Below are 20,226 nucleotides of genomic sequence, written 5' to 3'. Positions count from 1 at the left end.
AAGCAAATGTGCTGCGTTCATTAGGCAGATGCAACCAACAAAGCAATTAGCATTGCTAACATACTGTATTGGACAAACATCCCAACCATATCAAATTATATATCTGTCTAGGTCTACTCTAACTTTGTGAGCACAGGGATATATTTGCGATCTCTGGGATTGACCTAGGACCCCATACCTGGTGTATGAAGTTAGGGGTCCACATCATAAGTGTAAGCTTAGTGTACATAGGACTGCATGCCCTTCTGTCATTCCAGAACAGTCCTCTCTGCTGAAATTCTCCTCTCTGCCCCCTAGGGGACAAAACACAGTTTATATGATAATACCATTGTGCTGGAGATGCAGCTGTCAGGCCGTGTTTTATCTAAGCATTAGGAGCTGTTGCTGAATGAGTAAAGAAAACAGTACTCTATACTGGTATGTATTCCAAGTCATACTTTACAAAATGTTTAGATGAAATTCCATGGAAGAGTCCCTGAATAACAAACAACATGTAGAGCGTATTATCAAATTACTATCGCAAAAACAAATGTGTTATATGTGACTATGCAGAGCAGGCGGAGGCAGCCTAAAACATCTAAAATGCAAAACTAAGGGAGAACCAAAGTGGGAACAAAAGAGAAATCACTTCAATTGTGTATGCTCATAAAGTTAATAGCGTGAAAGTCAGGGCCAGTAGAGGTATTTCTGTCTGTATCCTTCTTGCTCTCAAGCTGCAAAGACAGAGATTCCATTAGTGGTTTGTAAACAGGGTGATACCAGTCTCGATCTGTTAACACTATTGGGCTGCCAAAAAGCTGTTTTATTACCACCAGTTGGTGGAATCAAGGGTCCTGGTGCCCACCGGCACACATTGACCTCTGCTAAGCACATTTCCTTTGGCCACTCCACTGTGCTGTTCTGCTATCTTTTCTGTCACATTGACAGCTTTGGTATGGGCCGAGAGAAAAACATCTCAGGTATGGGAAAGCAGATGATTGTGTTGGTAGCCTGCCCCGAACTTGGTAAGTTTGGCGCATTGGCTTGTGCCTCCAAGTGCCCTTCTCTTCCTGTGCATAAAGTGCGCCTGTCAACTCCCTGTCATATTGGCGTTCTCTCAATCTTAAGAAAGAACCACTTGGGGCGCGGAGTACAAGAGTCACCATGGTGATGATGTCACCCTGGTGGGAGGAGGAAATGTTCACCCAGGTCGGTTCAAGGGTAAGACTAGTCTCTTGCATCGGTAAGGTGTCCTTTTTGTACTAGCGCCTTGAGGGGGCAGCCAAACCTCAAAAAACGGCAAATCGGGCATAGACATTGATTTTTCCTTCTTTCCATTCATATTGTTTTAAATTAAAGCACTTTTTAGGATTAGGAACAAAACCATGATTGATGCAGTGCTTAATTTGAGCAGGTGCTTTCCGGTGCTCAGCACCGGCACTTAATTGGTTTCCGGTGCTCAGTACCTAATTGTCAACACCAAACTTAGAACAGTCTTACCACATGGTGGCGCTGCTCATCTAATTTAGAGATGAGCAGAACAAGGGTTGTTTAGGAATACAATAGCCATTAAAAATGCTAATACCTGCCTCCCCAGCCATTCCTTTAGCATTCGGGACCTGGAATAATCTGAACTGTCGCATTTACATGCGAGAGAGATGGTTAGTAGTTGTTTTGGCAGCGATGAAAAGGGCGAAGGGTGGTGCAAGCTGCAGTGGCCTCCTGGTCAGAGCCCTGGCACTTAATATTTAACAAATTAAGCACTGGATTGATGCTTATACTGGAAGTATAAAACAGTGGTTACATGTGATGCAGCGGACAGGCGATGGGAGAATCGTGTGCATACTTTACAAAGGGAGAGAATGCTACCTGGTCCAGTTTGCACCTTCAGGGATAAAGAGAGTGACGGTGAGCAAGTACTTACTCATTCCCTAGCCCGCACTCCTGTAATGCTGTACAAATTAGAAGAATCTGTTAATAGCACAGCATGGTAATTGATTAGCCTACCTATGTGTACAGCTCACTTTAATTGCTTAAAAATACTATTTGTCAGCTGCGTGTTCTATTGACACCGCTATCGATTTATCCGATTTTGTCTTTGTCTTGTGTCTCATAGATAAAACTCACATATTCAGTTCAAATGGGAAATGGCGGCATTGATTTTCTTAACTTCAGCCCAAATGCTAAAGATTTTTGGATAAGCTTTCTCATTACTTAAGCCAAAATCAATAAGAAAGAGCATCCTTTAATGAAAGAGCAGTTTGAGCAACGCACTTCAGAGATGGGGTCCTGCCTCATCCCTTGCTTCTCACATCGATCTCGGCGGGTCCTTAAGTGAGGTCCAATTGGTTGACATTGTGGTTTGTCTTTGTGTGTAAACCTGCAGCTGCAGAGCAAGAAAGATGAGCTCCAGAGGCGGCAGAAGGAAGCACTTCCTCGGCCACAGAAACAAGATGGACTTCTTGCTGAGGTAAAGGCAATCGCTCAAGTTATGTTAAAAACCATTATTAAAAATCCTATACGTGTAAGTGTAGGTCTCCGCTGCAAGCATTTGTTTGTACTCCAGTTTTGCATAATGGTAAATTAGTTAGATTCAACTCGTGTGTGTGTGTGTGTGTGTGTGTGTGTGTGTGTGTGCGCGCGCGCGTGTGTGTGTGTGTGTGTGTGTGTGTGTGTGTGTGTATATATATATATCCACAGATCTCTCTTTATATTTAAATATATATATATATATATATATATATATATATAATGTATCTGTGCCTTTGCTCACTAATAGAAAAGTGCATGGTGATCACTAGACTTCAGTTGCATCCTCTGTGGTAATTTGTTGGCTGAATGTTGTTTTCCAGCTCCAGTCCCAGGAACACGTCATTTACCAGCTCCGGACTGAAGAGTGTCGCCTAAAGTCTGAGCTGAGGCTGCGCGAATCTAAAGTCGAGAGGCTACAGAAGGAGCTGGAGCTGTCCCAGAAGTTGCACGAGCAGGCCACTCATCAGGTACTGTCCCAAGACGTCATTAATTGCCCTGTACCACACACATTTAGATGCTCGTGCCTTCACTTAATTAACTCAGCACGACCTATTGACGCGGAGCCAGCAGAAGATGGAGACTAGAGTCCATACCGTCTACAATTGATTGGTTTTCAATTAGTTCTGCCTTTGGCTGCGTTTGCCAACATAAAATAGAAGTTATATTCGTGCCGCAAAATGTCTTCACATAATTGTTGACCTGTTTACTTTTGCCAGGTCAGTGAACGTGCGTATACTTCAACATTAAGCCAGGCTCTCTCCGCGCATGCTCCCTTACACCTTGGCTTAGCAGGTACTTTTTCAAGGCAGTGCATTCCAGAACGCATTTAGGGCACATGTGTTTCTTACCTGACTGGCTTTACCAGGAAGCTTAGTTTGCAACGATGAAACGATTCATAGACCAGCTGTTTTATGGGCGGCTCTTAATTCTACTTGAGTCCTTGCCATAGTGTCCTAGCACGAGGGCTCCTTCGAAGGGTACACCTGTAGCTGTTTTTTCAGTATTTCCTCCTGCTTCTAAACCTATCATACCTGTCCAAACGTCTGCCCTCTTTCATCTGCGGGATCCAGGCTGAATGTTCCAGCATCGGGTGTGAAAGATATAGATTTTTAATCACTGTTTAATAAACATGTTAAACCAGTTTTTTTTTAAACCTAAGTACATTGATTAAATGGGTCTTGACAGCCAATCAATGAGTCTGTTGTTGTAAAGTGGCTGCTATAATGAAGGCGCTCATAGAAAAACACGGTTACAGAGCCAGGGATTACAGCATAAGGTCTTCTTTACACAGGTTACGCTTGGTGTATGTCTGCCAACCAAAGCTCAAAATGGCAGGTTATCGTAAGATAAATATGTTGCTTTAAATTGTTTTATATGAAAATTGTGCATAAACAATAACCTTCTCTCTTTCAATTCATTATATATGTTTGACAATAAACATAAAGCATAGCATAAAACTGACTGCGGGGTCTTTTATTTATTTATTTTTATTTATTTGCGGTTTTTGTAGAGCGCAACACTCATCCCAGGGGATATCACGGCGCTTATACCAAGCAGAAACTACTGATGACTAATACTGAAAAGTTTAGAAATTGGGGAAGAGGTGGGTGTTCAGCTTTTTTCGGAACAGGATAATAATTTGTGGTATGTCTTAAGTCGATAGGAAGTTCATTCCACCTCTTTGCTGCCAAGTAAGAAAAGGAGCGGCCACCTGTTCTAACTTTATAAATACGTTTAGTCCTAACCAATGCCGATTGAAGCGATCGTAGGCGCTAGAGATTGTTTTACATGTGTTGTTGTAATACTGTTTTTTTAATTCTGTTTTATCATTCTATGTGTAACACCACGACGGCCCTGTTTGCTTATTTGCACAAATGTTTTAACTCAGATTTGGACTGTTTTAATCTTTTATCTGCAATGGTTTTATGACTTATACAGTCGAATAAAGCTTTTCTTGATTGATTGATTGACTGCCTACATAGGCAGCTTCCACCCCGGGGAGGAGTCTGGAGTGGCTAAAGGGGCGGCTTTAAGCGGGGCAGGTTAATGAGGGATGGGTGGGACATTGGTGCTGCTCTCAGTTCTAAGGGACAGGGGAGATATAGTCAGCTGTGGAAAGATATGGTAGTGCCGAGGAATGTGCATTGTCCATGCATCATCTTTGCAGTGGAATGCTTTGGTGTAAAATGTGAAACACACTATGTACAAACGTTCCCCGGTGAAGAAAGTCTCTTCATCGCCTGCCGCTGTGATGCATGCTGGCACCGTCTGAGTTGGCTGGCCTGAGTGAAATAAATAATACTTCAAGGGTCACATGTGATCCTCATTACATGCCTTAGAAATATTATTATGTATGTTTTATGTTAGCTGCATCGATTTTCCACAAAATACTATAGAGAAATTAAATTTAAGCGTATTCAGTCATACTCAAAGAAAGATTATCCGACTTGCAACAAAAACACACTTATAACATTTACAAAACAACTTTGGCTTTGAAATGTTAAGGTTACAAAATGTTGGGTTACCAACGCAAGGTAATGGTTCGTCGATGCACGTCTTGCATTCACTTGGACTCTTCTCAGCCTTGTCCTTTTTGGCACAGGTTGGGCTCACTTACATATTTTGTTGCAACCACAGGCTGACATACCTGTACTTTCATTCACTCATCTCACAAGCTGATTCATCGAGCTACTCTTCCGCTAAATATCATGTCCGAATAGGAAATAATAGATTTTGCAGCAGAAATTGTGAGTCTTCAACTGTACACGTTTACAAAGCTGAACTGTCAATGGGCTGACCGATTCAAGGGAGAAAAAGCAAATAAATCATGTCTTGGCAAGCACTGGGAGGGTGAAAGAAGTTGTGTGTATTCAAATGTTCTCGAGTATCACTGTTATTATTATTTGGCATGACTGCTGTTTCTCCAATATCTAAATATCAAATGTGTTATTGGACTAAAAACCTGACAAAAACCTGTTCTTACATCGAGGTTCCCACATCAGGCTTTGAAGCTGCTTCAGCTTTCTCATGCCATCATGCGCTGACCATCCTTGTGCCGCTTGCCACTTAACTGAAAAGAGCAGTACTTGATGATCGGATAGGCTTTCCCAAAATGATTTGCTAAATTATTTTAAAAAAATCATTTTTAGGAATATAAATGGATAGGCTACATTTTCAAGGGAATTGTCATAAAAATATAGACCCATTGAATATATATTTAATATGAGTGTCTTCTGGGGGATTTGGATGCTTCTGTGCAATAGCTACAAAATATGCAGTGAGAAGCAGCATTGTGGTCCAGATGTTTCCCAGTGTTGAGATTGAAGAGAAAATTGTGTGGCAACGGACTACCAGTTAGCAATCCTAAGGTTATAAAAGAATATAAGCAAGAACACAAAATATGTTTATTTTGAAACGATGACCTGGCCCTCTTACAGGATCTAAAACTTTAATTTAGAGACCTATCCAGTTCTCCAGTACAGCACCAACCAGGACTACTCCACATGGGAGCACAAGTGGGGCTTATTATGAGAGAAAAGATTTGTAAACAAGTTTTTGATAATATTTTTGGGGAACTAAAGGATACATCATGGGTCCCTGAGTTTACTCTACCCCTGGAGGTGGTATCCTTCTTCAAAGCGGTGTATACATTTTTGATTGGTGGAGCACTTCCTATATCTTCAAAACAATGCACACATCAGCTTATCGTTAAACTACCCTGAGTGAAAATGTCATGCAAGTAGAAAGAGATGTGTTTCTTTGCTTATGTAGGCCATAAGACTGAATAAATTGTTACCTCTCCAATCAGAACTTTTCTTGATCACTGAATTAGCATAAAATTGTAATAGAATCAATCAAGTTAACAGGCTGGCTAACTGTGCTCTGTAAAGTCCTCATTTCTTAAAACTCAAAGGGACAAGTGCTTTTGAATGTTGAATGGAACCAGATCTTTTATCATTTTCCTGTAGCCTCCACAGCATTTTATCAGCTTGCACTCATCATTAAGAAAGTAATTTCATAGCATTTTGCTTATTTCACCTGATTGTTACTATATTAGTTACTAACGCCCAAATTACGACTTTTGGTGGAGTGGTGGTGCAGCGGTACCACAGCTCTTCCGAAAGTCACTGACTCCCGCCAGATTTTGACCACTTTTGTGGTTTGTTGGGCAGGCAGTGTGGCAGTCCTGCTGCAGTGTGTCTTTCCAAGGCAGCGGTGCCTCTGAAAGAGGCACCACAATGGGAATTCCACCTGGGGTTCCTGCCCGGCATAGACTCGATAATCCATGGCGTGCAGGAACCTGGGTGCCTGCACACAAGGGGGCACATGTTGTGCCCCTCAAATGCATCCTCAGGCTGAAGGGCCCCCTTTTCTTCAGCACTGCCAGCCTTTTCCTGGAGGAAAGACCTCCATGTAATTGCTGCAGTCCTAAAACTTGTAATTTGCATTGTGGGGCGGCAGCTTCACCATCTGCATATTACATTGACCCTTACCGCCTCTCCAGCACGATGGAACGCCAGTTCCCTGACAGAGCCGGCGGTCCAATTACGGTCCGACCACCCAAGTTGTAAATGGGCCATCAGACCACTGGTGGGGCGGTGGCAGGACTGCCTTAGACCAACAGACTCCTAATTTGGCCCTAAGAATCTATCTAGGACACCCTATTCAGCAAAACATGATACACATCCTCCAAAGAGACATAAACCAAGAATGGTTAAAATAATTCTGAAGTAAAAGCAAATGCTCAAGATGAATCAAAAGGCTTACTTCACTTTAGTGGTACAGACAGTAGTGCATATGATCATAGTATACCCTCCCCAGGTTCATTTTGTACCTGATTCTTCTCCTTCATCTTTATTCCCTAGACCATATATTATCATAATATTATGTTGGCTTTATCTTAGTTTAAATGCCTTCCAAATATGCGTAAATTCTAATCTCAGTTAAATCAAATCATGCTTTTCCCCAGCAGTATTAAATACAGCGAAAAAGCAGTTGCAATTAGAATAGTAATAGCACAAACACCAAATGTAACAGTTAAATTTCAACCTCAACAACAACATAAAATAAAAAAAAATAATTACGATGGATTGATAAAATAATACTTAGCTCTCAAGTTGTGTTCTGGAAGAAGTTTAATATATTCTAGAGGACAGCTTGATGGTTTGGAATTGTATTTCACTACGAGGTTGTCAGGCCAGGTCCCCCCCATGTCTTTCGTGATGCCTGGGCAGTTAAGAGATAGCTGTGATAAGTGTTTATGTTTTCCTTTGAAACAAATAAGTCATACACTACTGGAGGCTAATTGAATTACCACTCATTGCATCTTTAGCCTATAATTTCAGGAACTTCAGCTGTTGTATAGTCAACGTTCACTCTTGGAGGGTGGTGTCAGGGAGAATGCTTAGTTCAGAGAGTACATGTATATTTCACAAGAAATAGGTTTCTTGATGTGTTTGCATATGGCTGCCAGGCCTATCAAAAGCAAGAGCAGACTTGTTGTGTCGGTTTCAGATATGTTGAAAGATGTATAAAGAGATAAACTTCTCAAAGACACAGACGGCGATAGAAGGAATGCTGCCAAATACTCTGAACCACAGGCAATCACTCAAATTAGCATTCCAACACATCTTTTTTGGATGAATTTGACAATATAGATGGAGGCTTTTCTCATGCAAATCAGTACTGACCCTCGCCCATCCCAAACAGTCTGATAAGAACATCTCCAGAAGAAAAACCAAGGAACTCCAGACTGGTTCTGCCCTTTTAGGCCTCGTAACTAAGGTATAGCTTGGATCCCGTGTCACAATGAGGAAGGGACCCACCTCTTATGATACTTTTGGCCACTTTGGATATTACATCAGAAACACAAAAGATAATAGAAGAAATGCTTGCAAATAATTTAAAACACTAGGAATTACTCTAGGTGGAATTCCAATCCATCTGTTTTTTTCATCAAATGTGCCACTCTAGACAGAGGCATGGCTCAAATCAGTACTAACCCTACTCGACATGGGAGCACTCAATCCCAAACTACCAGGTGAGGCCACCTCCAGAAGGGAACAGAAGCAACCACAGACTGCAGGAGACCAAAGTCTGGTCATAACATTAGCCACTTAGGGTGTTAAATTAAACACACAAAATGTGTAGAGAGAAATGTTTGTAAATAGCCTAAACCACTGGCAATCACTATGGTTATGGGAGGTGAGCGAAACAATAAATGGGAGGTAGAGGAGAAAGGGTCTCGTCCTCCAAATCGTCGTACTAAAAACCAAAGAGAGTCACTCCGTCCTTAGAAACATCTTTCTTACCCTACAGATGTTCTGGGAGGTAGAAAGACTTCTTTAAATAACCCTCACCCACCAGGGTTTCCCCTTGGTGACATGCTTCATCATTGTGTTATTCCCATTCCGCTACAGAACGGGGCGTGCTGTGACCTACGAGTACGTGGGAGCACAGAAAGAGTTTAGACTAATCCAGATGAAAAAATAAGAGTGAGGCTATTCTTTCTGGCAGGAATTAAAAATACCTTGCTAGTAGGTAAAAATGCTTTTTATTCGCACCTCTATCTGATATGGTTAGAAAGTGGGTAAAAAGGAGACTTAATGGGATAATGTCCCTGGATTTCACCGGTCACAAGTTTCAAGTCCTACACCGAGGCTTTTCTTCAGGACCCAGGATGTCTACTGCCTGATACCACACCTGTAATCTTGAAGTTCACTGCATGCTGATCAAAATACATTTAAAGTAAATATCAAACTATACAGCACCTAATTGGTGTGATTTCTGAAAAAACGTTGCAAACCTTAATAATGCATCATGAGTCCAAAACCGGGGGAAAGGGTCGACTGTAGTCGCACTCCCGTCAAGGCTGCTCCCTCACTCAGGGAACACGCCCACCCGAGGCTCCGAGGAGTAATAGCACGGAAAATCATATTGCATATGGATAGAGCAGTACACTAATTTTTCATGAGATAGTTCCTATATGAGCTGTATACAGTGGGATATGACTCTGTACACATTGCTTTGCTCCTGAAACTGCCCTTCTGCAGAGCTGCCCCTTCTTTCCTGGAGATTATTGCATGAGTTTACATGAGTGACAGTTCCCTGTGAGAAAAAATAATTAAATGACTGGCAAACTGCTTTTGAACCTGTTCAACACTTCCTCTATAGTTGCTTCCAGGAATAGTGCTTAGTTGATTGTCTATTGCTAAACAATGGAATCTTCCCAACAAGGTCTTAAAGGTAATTTCTTATTATTTTTCTCCTATTAGTGACCATAGCATGTGATTTGTGTTGGATTATTGTTTTTTTTTAAATTTATTTTTATTGCATTTTCCAAATAAAAGAAAACATGAAACAAAGCATAAATACACAATGCACATTGCATAGCATTCCACATTGGCCATGTAGGGTAGTTATATAACAAAGTGTCTATCGCGGTTGAATCTACACATAGATTTGAGCGGACTAGGCACAAAAAGAAATCAGAAGCATTTGTACAGTTCTCATGGTTACACATACTCTGAACAAACAGTACATCGGTCAAGGCTCTTCCCTGGGTCCTTCGAACGACAGACTCCCACCCTCTTCATCTCCCTCCACCCCCAGACCGTAATATTTTATCCATGGGGCCCTTATTCTCCGGGACTTATTGGGACAGCCCCGGGCCTTGTATGTCACCCGTTCCGCAACCATGTACAAGTCAAGACTTGCCCTCCATTTGTTAATGGTAGGTATTTGCGGAGCCGCCTAGTATTTAGCTATATCCCATTTGTCTACTACCAACCCCAGGTTAGCTAGAAAAAGTTTGCGCCTTGGGATGTCTACCTCTGTCAGAATTCCCCAAAGGAGAAATCGTGGCTCCAGTTCTATTTGGACTTCCAATATGTGATTGGGCTCCCCCACAATCGATCCCCAATAGGCCTGTATCACAGTACACTCCCAAAGGGTATGTATAAACATCCCACGTTCAGTGTGGCATCGAAGATACTCCGGGCTCTTCCTATTGTATGCAATTTGGCTCTATCAAAATGCCCGCGGTGCAATATTATGTTCTGGATGAGACGTAACCTTAATTTAATTGCCACTTCTCGTGCATGAGAGCGGCATCCCAATCTATATCCTCCAACCCACCTGTTGTCTTCTCCCATTTTGTTTGAAGTGGACCCAGTCTATCGGGCATGTTATTAAGTAATGTTTAGTAGGTAAATTAAATAGCTTTAGCTGGGATTTCCTCCTGGAGAAGACGACCTTCTAATGGGGCGTATTCCGGTAGTGTCACGCCATCTAACCCCTCCGCCACCCATGCATGTTGCAAATGGAGCTACGCAGATGTCTAAGTGTAATGTAGTTAATATCTAGCTTGGAGCGTGCGGAAAGAGGCCAATACACCATGTTCCCAAACATCACCTATTTTAGAGCTATCTATTAGGTTCCCGTGCCTAAAGCCCCTTAACTTTCCAAATTCCATTAGCCTAGTCCCCTCCCACTGTGGGGTTTCTCTGGTGCATTTTTGGTCCCACTTCATTTGTCGCTCTGCGCTCTTCCATGCCTCCAGCGTCCTCGGGGTTGCTTGGAGCAGTCTACTACATCCCTTACCTCCATAAAGATAGTGAAGATGGGCATGGTCTCTAAACTGCAGCCATTCGAGCCAATATATGTCGGATGATCCCCAGATGCATGGATCCATTCATTAATGGCAATTAGGTGGGCCGCTCTATAATACAACCTAATGTCTATTAGAGCCAAACCCCCATTATAGGGATTTCGCTACAGTGTTGGAAGTGCAATGCGTGGATGGGCCCCATCCCAAAGGAGTAAGCGTAGTTCACTATCAATGCCTTTAAATATCATATCCGGGATCTTAATGGAAGTATTTTGCAATACATAAAGCAACTGCGGGAGCGTTACCATTTTAAATATGGCAGCCATCCCCATAATGGTTAAGGGAAGCTTTGACCACCTCTTAATGTCCTCCTGAAAGTTTAAGAAGACCCACCTAATGTTGCGAACTAGGCTGGTGTTCACATCCACAGTAATGTAAAAACCAAGATTGGTAAATCCTTCTGTGGACCAGAGCAAGCAGCTAGGTAAATTCCGAGTTTCTGTCATTCCCCCATGGGTATAGAATAGACTTGGTCCAGTTAATCCTATATCCCACATGGCGTCCATAGTCTTCAACAATTCGTAGGATCTCTGTCTCAGTCGGATTCGTCACATATAGTAAAATATCATCCGCATATAAGGATGTGCGTTCCTCCGCTATCTGTCGGGAATCATCCACAAATCTACCCAGCCCCGGGAAGGCTCTGACGACACAGGCCAGAAGTTCCAAAATAAGGGCAAACAGTAGGGGGAAGAGCAGGCATCCCTGCCTAGTCCCTCGCCGGATCGGCCAGGTCTTCGAAAGAGTACCATTGACCCTAACCTTGGCCTCCGGCGCATTGTATAACAAGGCCACCCATTCCCACAATTCCGGGCCAAAGCCAAATTTCTCTAAAGTGTGTCTCATAAAGGGCCAATGGATGGTGTCAAATGCTTTTTCCGTGTCTAGGGAGAGCAGCAGGTGAGCCTCTTCTCGGTCTCTGACCTTGTCCATCCAATTGGCTACTCATCGTAGGTTGTAGCGTGTGGCACATTTCGGCATAAAGCCCGTCTGGTCTCCATGTATCAGGGAAGCGATAATGGATTCAAGGCACGTCACCAGGATAGTGGCCAGGATCTTAGTTTCTATATTTAATATCAAAATGGTCGATAGGACCCACACTCATGTGGGGGTTTCCCCTCTTTGTGAATCACCACCACCGTTGCTAGTCTGAGATCTGCTGGGAGTACCCCTTCCTCTTTAGAGGCCATAAACATCTTAAGTAAGTGTGGAGCCAGCAGGGCACTATACGCTTGAAAAAATTCCCCCAGAAGACCATTAGGACCCGGGGTTTTCCCTGCTTTTAGTCGACCAATGGCCTCTGTGACCTCTACTAGAGTGATATCCTCGTCACGCCTATCCCTGTCATCGGGGGCAAGACAGGTGAGCTTGACCTCCTCAAGTTATGGAGCTATTTGTATCTCAGTGGCTTGCGTCTGGGCTGCATAAAGCTTTGAGTAGTATCGGGCAAATGCCTCCACAATACCCTGTGGCGCAGTATAAATACTACCTTGTTCCTTGATAAACGAGACCCACCTCGACTCTTGATCCTTCCTGCCCAACCACGCTAACAGTTTACCCGCTCAGTCTTCAGTCTCATACAGTCTATGTTGGACCCCGAGTTGATTCGCCCGAGTCTTTTTAGTAACGAGCGCCTTTTAGTAATATCAATTTGATGGAGGGTATGTTCCCTCAAGGGAGGGGCACTCCCTTTTTCAAGTTGTGTTGGATTATTATTGTTAAAGACCATGAAAGATAATGATTATCCATTTTCTATTTTGCAAGAAGTACTCCTATGGCGATGTGAGCAAAAACGCGCTAAGGCATTTCTCCTCATGTCTGTCTTTTATCCTAGTCCTCATTACTTCCCATTGCTTAGTCCAGCATTTTCTGTCTTGCACATATTTAAAAATGTTGCAATTTCTTTAAATGATGATAAAATCTGAAAACATTAAATAAACAAAAAATATAATGGACCTGCTTTGAGTTTGCTCAAATCTGCTTGAGCTCGTGTGGACCGGTCCATTAGTGATTTGAATTTTAAATTTCATTTCCTTGAGAAGAAAGGATAATTTATTCAGAAAGACGATTTTTTATAAAAACACATTTTGAATGGAGAACTACCTTGGGCTAGATTTATTTTTTGGGACCTCTGCAGGTTTTCATAATCTGTCAGGAATATTTTCAATAACATCCCACCCAATATTTACTATTATGCTAAGGTTTAGTTTTAGTATTTCATATCTTGGTAGGCGTTCAATAGAATGGGAATCCTGCTGCATTGTCGTATTACGCATTGTGGATCTGATCTTCTCAATAAGAAGTTCCATGTGATGAGTGCCCGAAGGTTTACTTCTCAAATGAAAGAAGCAGAACTTCTGTCAGGCTAAAATATCGAAACGTGATTGATTTTTGATAGCTGTGGTACAATGGTTGAAAGAGGCCCAACTACTCATTTGTCATCCTGAGAAAGGGGAAATATGTGGTGTCATGCGCAACTGAAAAGTAATTTTGGGAGCAACATAACTAAATGCAACTGAAGTGGTAATTTATTATGAACACTAAGACTTTACTAATGCTTTCTATCCCAAGGAAGCAGATCATTTACCATCTTATTGTCCACATGATTGTAATATTGAACTGATACCTTTAATAAAATACTGTGTGGTAGTGTGTATGCAGTGATAGTAAAATAAAAAAAAGTTGTAAAAAATATTTTGAAGAAAGTCTGGTTAAGGCTTAAATTAGCCTTCATTTCCCCCAGCTCAAGCAACCCTTTTTTTTTACATCATCAATGATTTATAAGGTCAATATGCTGTATGGGGGCACATATGAGGGGTAATTAGTGATGTTTTCAGTGCAGGAGGACCGTGAATCAAAAACTGCCTGACATATTTAGTTATGGTGTTCTGCCACCTGTCATAAAATAAATTATTTGGGACTCTGCCCACATGCCTTATGGGACAGAAGCATTTTCTGTACCTTATGGAATTTCACATGCTCAGATTTCAGGAACGCAGAGCAGCAGAAAGGGTTTCCATTGTGGGGAGGCTTGCACCTCAGTGAGCAAATGCAGGAACTTTTTTAGGTAATCGCCTTAAATTATCTAAGTGGTGAGTAGTGAAGCAGCAGTTAGGTATGTTAGTTGGTGACTGGTGTGTTTGTTGGTGACTGACTCTGTGGGGGGAACCAATCTAAGTCTATTTGATCAGAAGCCAGTGTAATGTCAGCACAGATAACACATATGATTCTGGTCTTTGAAACCCAAACTTGGGTAGGCCCACATTGTGAATATGAGTGAATAATACCCTGAGCACCAGAGTGATTTGGCGTTGTGACAATGACATGACGTTCACATGTTTTGTGATTTATTGGATCTAAGCAAGGAGTGACTGGCTTGCATTAAGTGTTACTCCTAACGGTTGATAATTTTTTATTAGTTTTGGGGTCATGGAGAGCATGGAATTGACAATGATCTCCTAATCTCAACAGAAGGGCCTCTGTCTTTGAAGTATTGCAGCATGACTCCATCTGAGGTGTCCAATTTTTTTAATGTGCATTAGTTAATGACCTCCCTCTTAAGCCAAGTCTCCGTTAGTGGATCAGGGTACCCTGTAAATACATATAATAGATGTACAAAAGAGGGAGGAAGTGCTTTATGCAAGGTCCAGCACATGTGCCCAGAATCATGAGAAATACAAGTAATATGCTGTTCCCGGTAGGTTAAAAATGAGGCAGTTGAAGGGATTTAGAATTACTTGGCCATGAATACTTCAGATGTGGGAATCCATTTTATTGGAATTTAGGGCGCTCACACACCCAATTGGGTGTCATGCTTCATCATCGGGCTGCTCCTCGTCTGATCGGCGCTGCAATACCCAAAGTGCTCCCAATGAGGGGCACTTTGGCGGAGATCTTTTTTCCAATAGCCGTTTGGTGCTGTGGGGGTGAGGGGCCTAGTGAGTGAAGATGTCAAAAAAGTGTGTGTAAGAATGGTGAATTAAAACAGGGTTAGGAGTACCAACAACGATAATTTTAATGAGTGGGTCTCCTACCCTGAGTAGAAATGAAACAAAAGGCGCATGGCTGGGATTTATGTCTTAGATGGGGCGCTCTTTTGTGTGGCTGGTCAACATGTGTCTCGCCTAATCCTAATTCTAGGGGCGATTCATCAGGACCAAAAGACTTTATGTAATCTATCTTCACCTAGGGTAGTGATGTGGTAAAAAACTCATGCTATTGTCCACCCTGACTACTAATTATGTCACGTGGTCGTAAATATAGTCAGACTTAACTAAAGGCGCTCTGTCTTGATTTAAAAATGAAAGACTGGACTCTGTACTATCGTGAGGCTAGTTGGACCCTTTGTGTTAAATCTGTGTGTCACGTATCCTAATCCGGAGTATTGTGTTTGAAGTGTTGTCGCCGAGTGAGTAAATCACATGCCGGAACTGGAGGAAGATCACAGAGGAACACCTCAACACCACCCTCTGTCAAAACTCCCCCAGCGCCATGACCGACACCAACTCTGCAGTAAGGGAATTTCACCGCTGTGTCTCCTACTGTGCCGACAAGCCAGCACCCATCCGCCACCCTGCCAAACAGCCCCCACTGAAGGCTGCCTGGTTCACCACTTAACTTCAAGAAGCCAGACGCACCTGCAGACGCCTAGAGAAAACCTGGCGGACCAGAAAACCACAGAAGCACGGAACAGCCACAAGGGCGCCCTGAAGGAATACCACCAGCGCATAAAAGACAAAGTCCAGATCAACGCGACCAACGTCAAGGAGCTGTTCAATGTCATACACCAGCTCGCTAAACCCACCTGCGAAGCCACGGATGTCACACCTTCCCAGGAACTCTGCGACAAGCTCAGCTCCTACTTCCATCTGAAGATCGAGGCCCTCTACGACAACTTCAGCGAACTAGCACCCGACACTACCCCCACCGCCGCGGATAAGCCAACCATCACTTCCTGGGACCCCGCGACCGTAGAACTCATCACCGTGACCATGAAGAAAACTCACTCAGGAGCCCCAAAGGACCGCCTGCCCACCGCACATCTTCCACAGGGCCGCGTCAATCATCGCACCCGAACCAGGATGGAGGATCAACACATCCCTCAGATCCGGCATCTGCCTAGATGACTGGAAATGGGCGGAGGTGAACCCCTCCTCAAAAAGCCTACGGCCGACCCAACGGACCTGAAAAACTACCGGCCCATCTCTCTCCTCCCCTTCATGGCCAAAGTCACCGAGAGACTCGTAAATGCCCAGCTGACCGCCTTCATCGAAGAGAACTCCATCGTAGACGCCTCCCAATCCGGCTTCCACAGTAACCACAGCACCGAGACCACCCTCCTCACCCCCACTGACGACATCCACATGCTACTAGACCAGGGACACACTGTGGCCTTCATCCTTCTAGACCTCTCCACAGCCTTCGACACTGTCTGACATCACACTCTCCCAGCCAGACTTCATGACGCGGGGATACAAGGAGCAGGCCTCGACTGGATCCAATCCTTCCTCTCTGGCAGAACCCAGAGGATTAGACTCCCTCCCTTCCTCTCCGAGCCCACGGAAATCAACTGCAGAGTGTATAAATTAACACATGTGTCTATTTCTCTCCAAACAGGTAGATCCTGTATTATTAGGTAGATTCAGCACTACCAGGTATTTTACATAATTAGTAGTCAGGGTGGACAATAGTGTGAGTTTGTGACCACATCACTACCCTAGGTGAAGATAGATTACATATAATCTTTTGGTCCTGACAAATCACCCCTTGATTTAGGATTAGGTGAGAAACATGTTGACCAGCCACACAAAAGAGTGCCCCATCTGAGACATAAATCCCAGCAATGCCCCTTTTGTTTTGTTTTTACTCATGGTAGGAGACCCACTCATTAAAATTATCGTTGTTGGTACTCCTAACCCTGTTTTAATTCACCATTCTTACACACACTTTTTTACATCTTCACTCACTAGGCCCTTCACCCCCACAGCACCAAACAGCTATTGGAAAAAAGATCTCTGCCAAAGTGCCCCTCATTGAGAGCCCATCGGGTATTGCAGCGCCAACCCGACTGGGAGCAGCCCGATGATGAAGCATGACACCCATTTGGGTGTGTGAGGGCCCTAAATTCCAATAAAATGGATTCCCACCTCTGAACCAGCCATGGCCAAGTAATTCTAGATCCCTTCAGCTGCCTCATTTTTAACCTAACAGGAACAGCATAGTACTTGTATTTCTCAATACACATAATAGCACAGATGGTTGCTGTCAAAGATATTTGTAAGGAAAACCAAAGAGACATTGAAAAGAGATGGTGTCAATACTCACCCATTTGGGAGTCCGTGTGTGGTTTTAATTCATACTGAGACTAAGGAGATCACCGTGACATACTGTTCAATAGGAAGGAAATAAACATGCATCTGGTCTTTCATCCAAGTTTTGAATCATGTGCAAAACTAATTGAGAAGTTGGCTTGTAAGAACATATTTTCAGGCAATTCAGCACTTGTCTGTGATCCTATTGGATTCTCCTCTCATGATGTAGAAGTATTTTGTGGTTGACATTACGGAAGACAGGTAGGAGGCCAGTGACAAGTTAACAGAACTCTGCCTTTACCATTAATTTTAGCTCGTCACAGTTATTGATAGAATGGAATCCCAATTTGAAATTGAGGAGGAGATTGTTCCGTTTCAGATGTATGAAGTGTTGTGCCGTCACTAATGTCCTATATCTTTGGCAGAAGTGAAGATCTTGCCCAAGAATGCTACGTTTGTTTAGAAAGAAATAGTGCTTTTGCCTATATGTTGGATACGACTTGTGGAGTGGCTGCCAGTTCATGGTAGAACATTAAGAATTGTTTTGTTAAGCTGCCCACTTTCAAAATGAAGATATGTAATATCGCTTGTTGAATTTCATACAATGAAGGGCAGTTACTCAAATACTCTCCTGACCAGTGACTTCAGGATGTCTGAAGGTGGAAAATACTATGAGGGGGAATGAAAGTGGCTGTCTCAAATATGGCATCACCATTATAGCAAAGTATTTTGACCATGTGCCAGCTGGTTTTCTGTATGTGCTTTATTTGAATGCTGAGTAAATCAGGGATGATGTAGTTGCATAGGGTATGACAAAATAGGATCAGAGTAGGTAGAAATGTTTGTAATGTCTGAATTGATGTATTTTCATGTGAAGCAGAAACAGTCCTTGTTAATAACGTAACCTTGATAATATGGGTTGGAGTGATCATGGGCATAAATGTTCAGGTAATCTAGAATGAAGATGTACTTTGAGATGGATCAGGTAGAAGTGCGTTATTAAAATATTAAATATGAAGGAGCCCATAATCATGTGAGAATTGTATGTATGTATGTGATATTTGTATAGTCTGAACCTAGCTGAGAGGTAGCGGACTGCTGTACAGCCTCAAAAGCAAAGACACAGTCAGTGTGGACTGTTGCTGCACTATGTGTTACTGGAAGAGGTTTTTCATTTTTTCTGAATTTGCATCAGCGTTGGGTCAGGCCTTATGGATTGAGGTATATCACTCCATGTCCTAGGTGCTTACATAAACAAGACCCATTTCCTTGTTTTATTTCTTTTTTGCACCTCTTCATCTCAAGTGTGATGGCCTCCTGGCTGCAGGTGTGCCTAGAGCCACCGAAGATGATGAGCTTGTCTGTTAGGTCAGTAAGGTGCTGGTCACTGTGACTGATGATGCAGCTAGTATTTAAGAGGGTTCAGGCCTACAAGGGTAGCTTGTGGAGTTCTATCATTGTGGCACTGATGTGCTCATATTTCTTCAGGCCCATAATGAGATGCGCTGCAGCATGTTGGATGTCTAGGGCCATTGCAAAGCCTGGGGTTATATAAATCAGTCAGGTTATTGCTACAAACCAGATGTGAGGGTTAAAGGGTTGAACAGCAGCTCTGAAGTAGCTTTCTGTGAGGAATGGTTTTGATTTCTTAATTAGAGAGAGCTTGTAACAGGTCATCTTTGTTTTGTTGATGATAGTTTCTTGGGGGTTAGATTGGTGTCACTGCATTCCTGTGACTTCACGTCAAGTGAAAGTTGAGGTTTGAATCCATTCAGGATCATGTCTTAGGGCCTGATTTAGATCTTGGTGGACGGGTTGCGCCATCACAACAGTGACGAGTATCCCGTCTGCCGAAATATAAGTCCCATAGGATATAATGAGATTTATATTTCGGCGGACAGGATATCCGTGACAGTTGTAACAGAGTAACCCGTCCGCCAAAATGTAAATCAGACCCTTGGTCTGGGCTACTTGTTGCTTGTTCTTGGTGAAGAGCTTCAATTGTGTGTAGGTCAAAGATGGAGCCCTGGAACGCTCTGCAGCTGATCAGGGTCTTCTGCAATTTGGAGGATGTGCATAGGAATGAATTTGCATCAGTTCGAGAACAAATGAAAGACATTTCCAGTAAAACCTTTTCAATACTTCAGGAAGTGAATGAGGATGGAGTAGTTGACATTGTTCAAAGCCTCTCAGATGTGCAGTAAAAGCAGGGTATATTATTACCAATTTACGAGGTGAACCCTGTAACCCTAAGAACCAGGGTAATAATATATAATCAAACACTATGGTTCACTTCGGATAAACTCAACCGATAAGGAATGAGGCATTAGGCATTGTTGAGAAATCATACTAATTAAAGAAACATTGCTAAGCCTAACACGTTGGTGACCCAAAAGAATCCTAAATACATGCAGAACACAAGACAAAAAAAAGGCCCAATTCCTAACTAACACAATACCAATAAACATTAGAGAGTAAATAATATGAATTATGCCATAAATAATTAAATTGTTCACAAGAGATTGTTAATCCAAAAACAATTTTTTGAGAGCAACACAAATAAGACTGATATGGACTATAGAGAGCAATAGGCTGCTATTGGTTTAACAAAATACAATAATTCACTGAATTTAATGAATGTCTTTGAAAGACCGAGGTTTGAATAATGATCATTGAGGGATAAAGTGCAAAGGAGTTAGTGTTAGAGGAGAAAGAGGTTTGGTGATGTTAATACGC

The 20,226-nt window shown here is 42.7% G+C and overlaps 1 protein-coding gene across 4 annotated transcripts in view; it reads left to right on the top strand.

Moving 5' to 3' along the window:
- Positions 1-20,226, top strand: part of LOC146831152 (uncharacterized) — a 1,851,363-nt gene that overhangs the window by 206,410 nt on the left and 1,624,727 nt on the right. For 3 of the 4 annotated variants that reach the window (XM_085605390.1, XM_085605391.1, XM_085605392.1), the window contains exons 3-4: positions 2,366-2,449; positions 2,832-2,978. The exons of the other annotated variant lie outside the window; for it this stretch is intronic. In XM_085605390.1, the coding sequence (XP_085461516.1) occupies positions 2,366-2,449; positions 2,832-2,978 (231 nt within the window). The remainder of the gene's footprint in view (positions 1-2,365; positions 2,450-2,831; positions 2,979-20,226) is intronic. 4 annotated transcript variants of the gene reach the window in all.

This window comes from Triturus cristatus, chromosome 5_1 (genome assembly GCF_964204655.1).
Source record: "Triturus cristatus chromosome 5_1, aTriCri1.1, whole genome shotgun sequence".
In the NCBI taxonomy this organism is placed as follows: Eukaryota; Metazoa; Chordata; class Amphibia; order Caudata; family Salamandridae; genus Triturus; species Triturus cristatus.
This window is presented reverse-complemented; position numbering and strand designations above follow the sequence as displayed.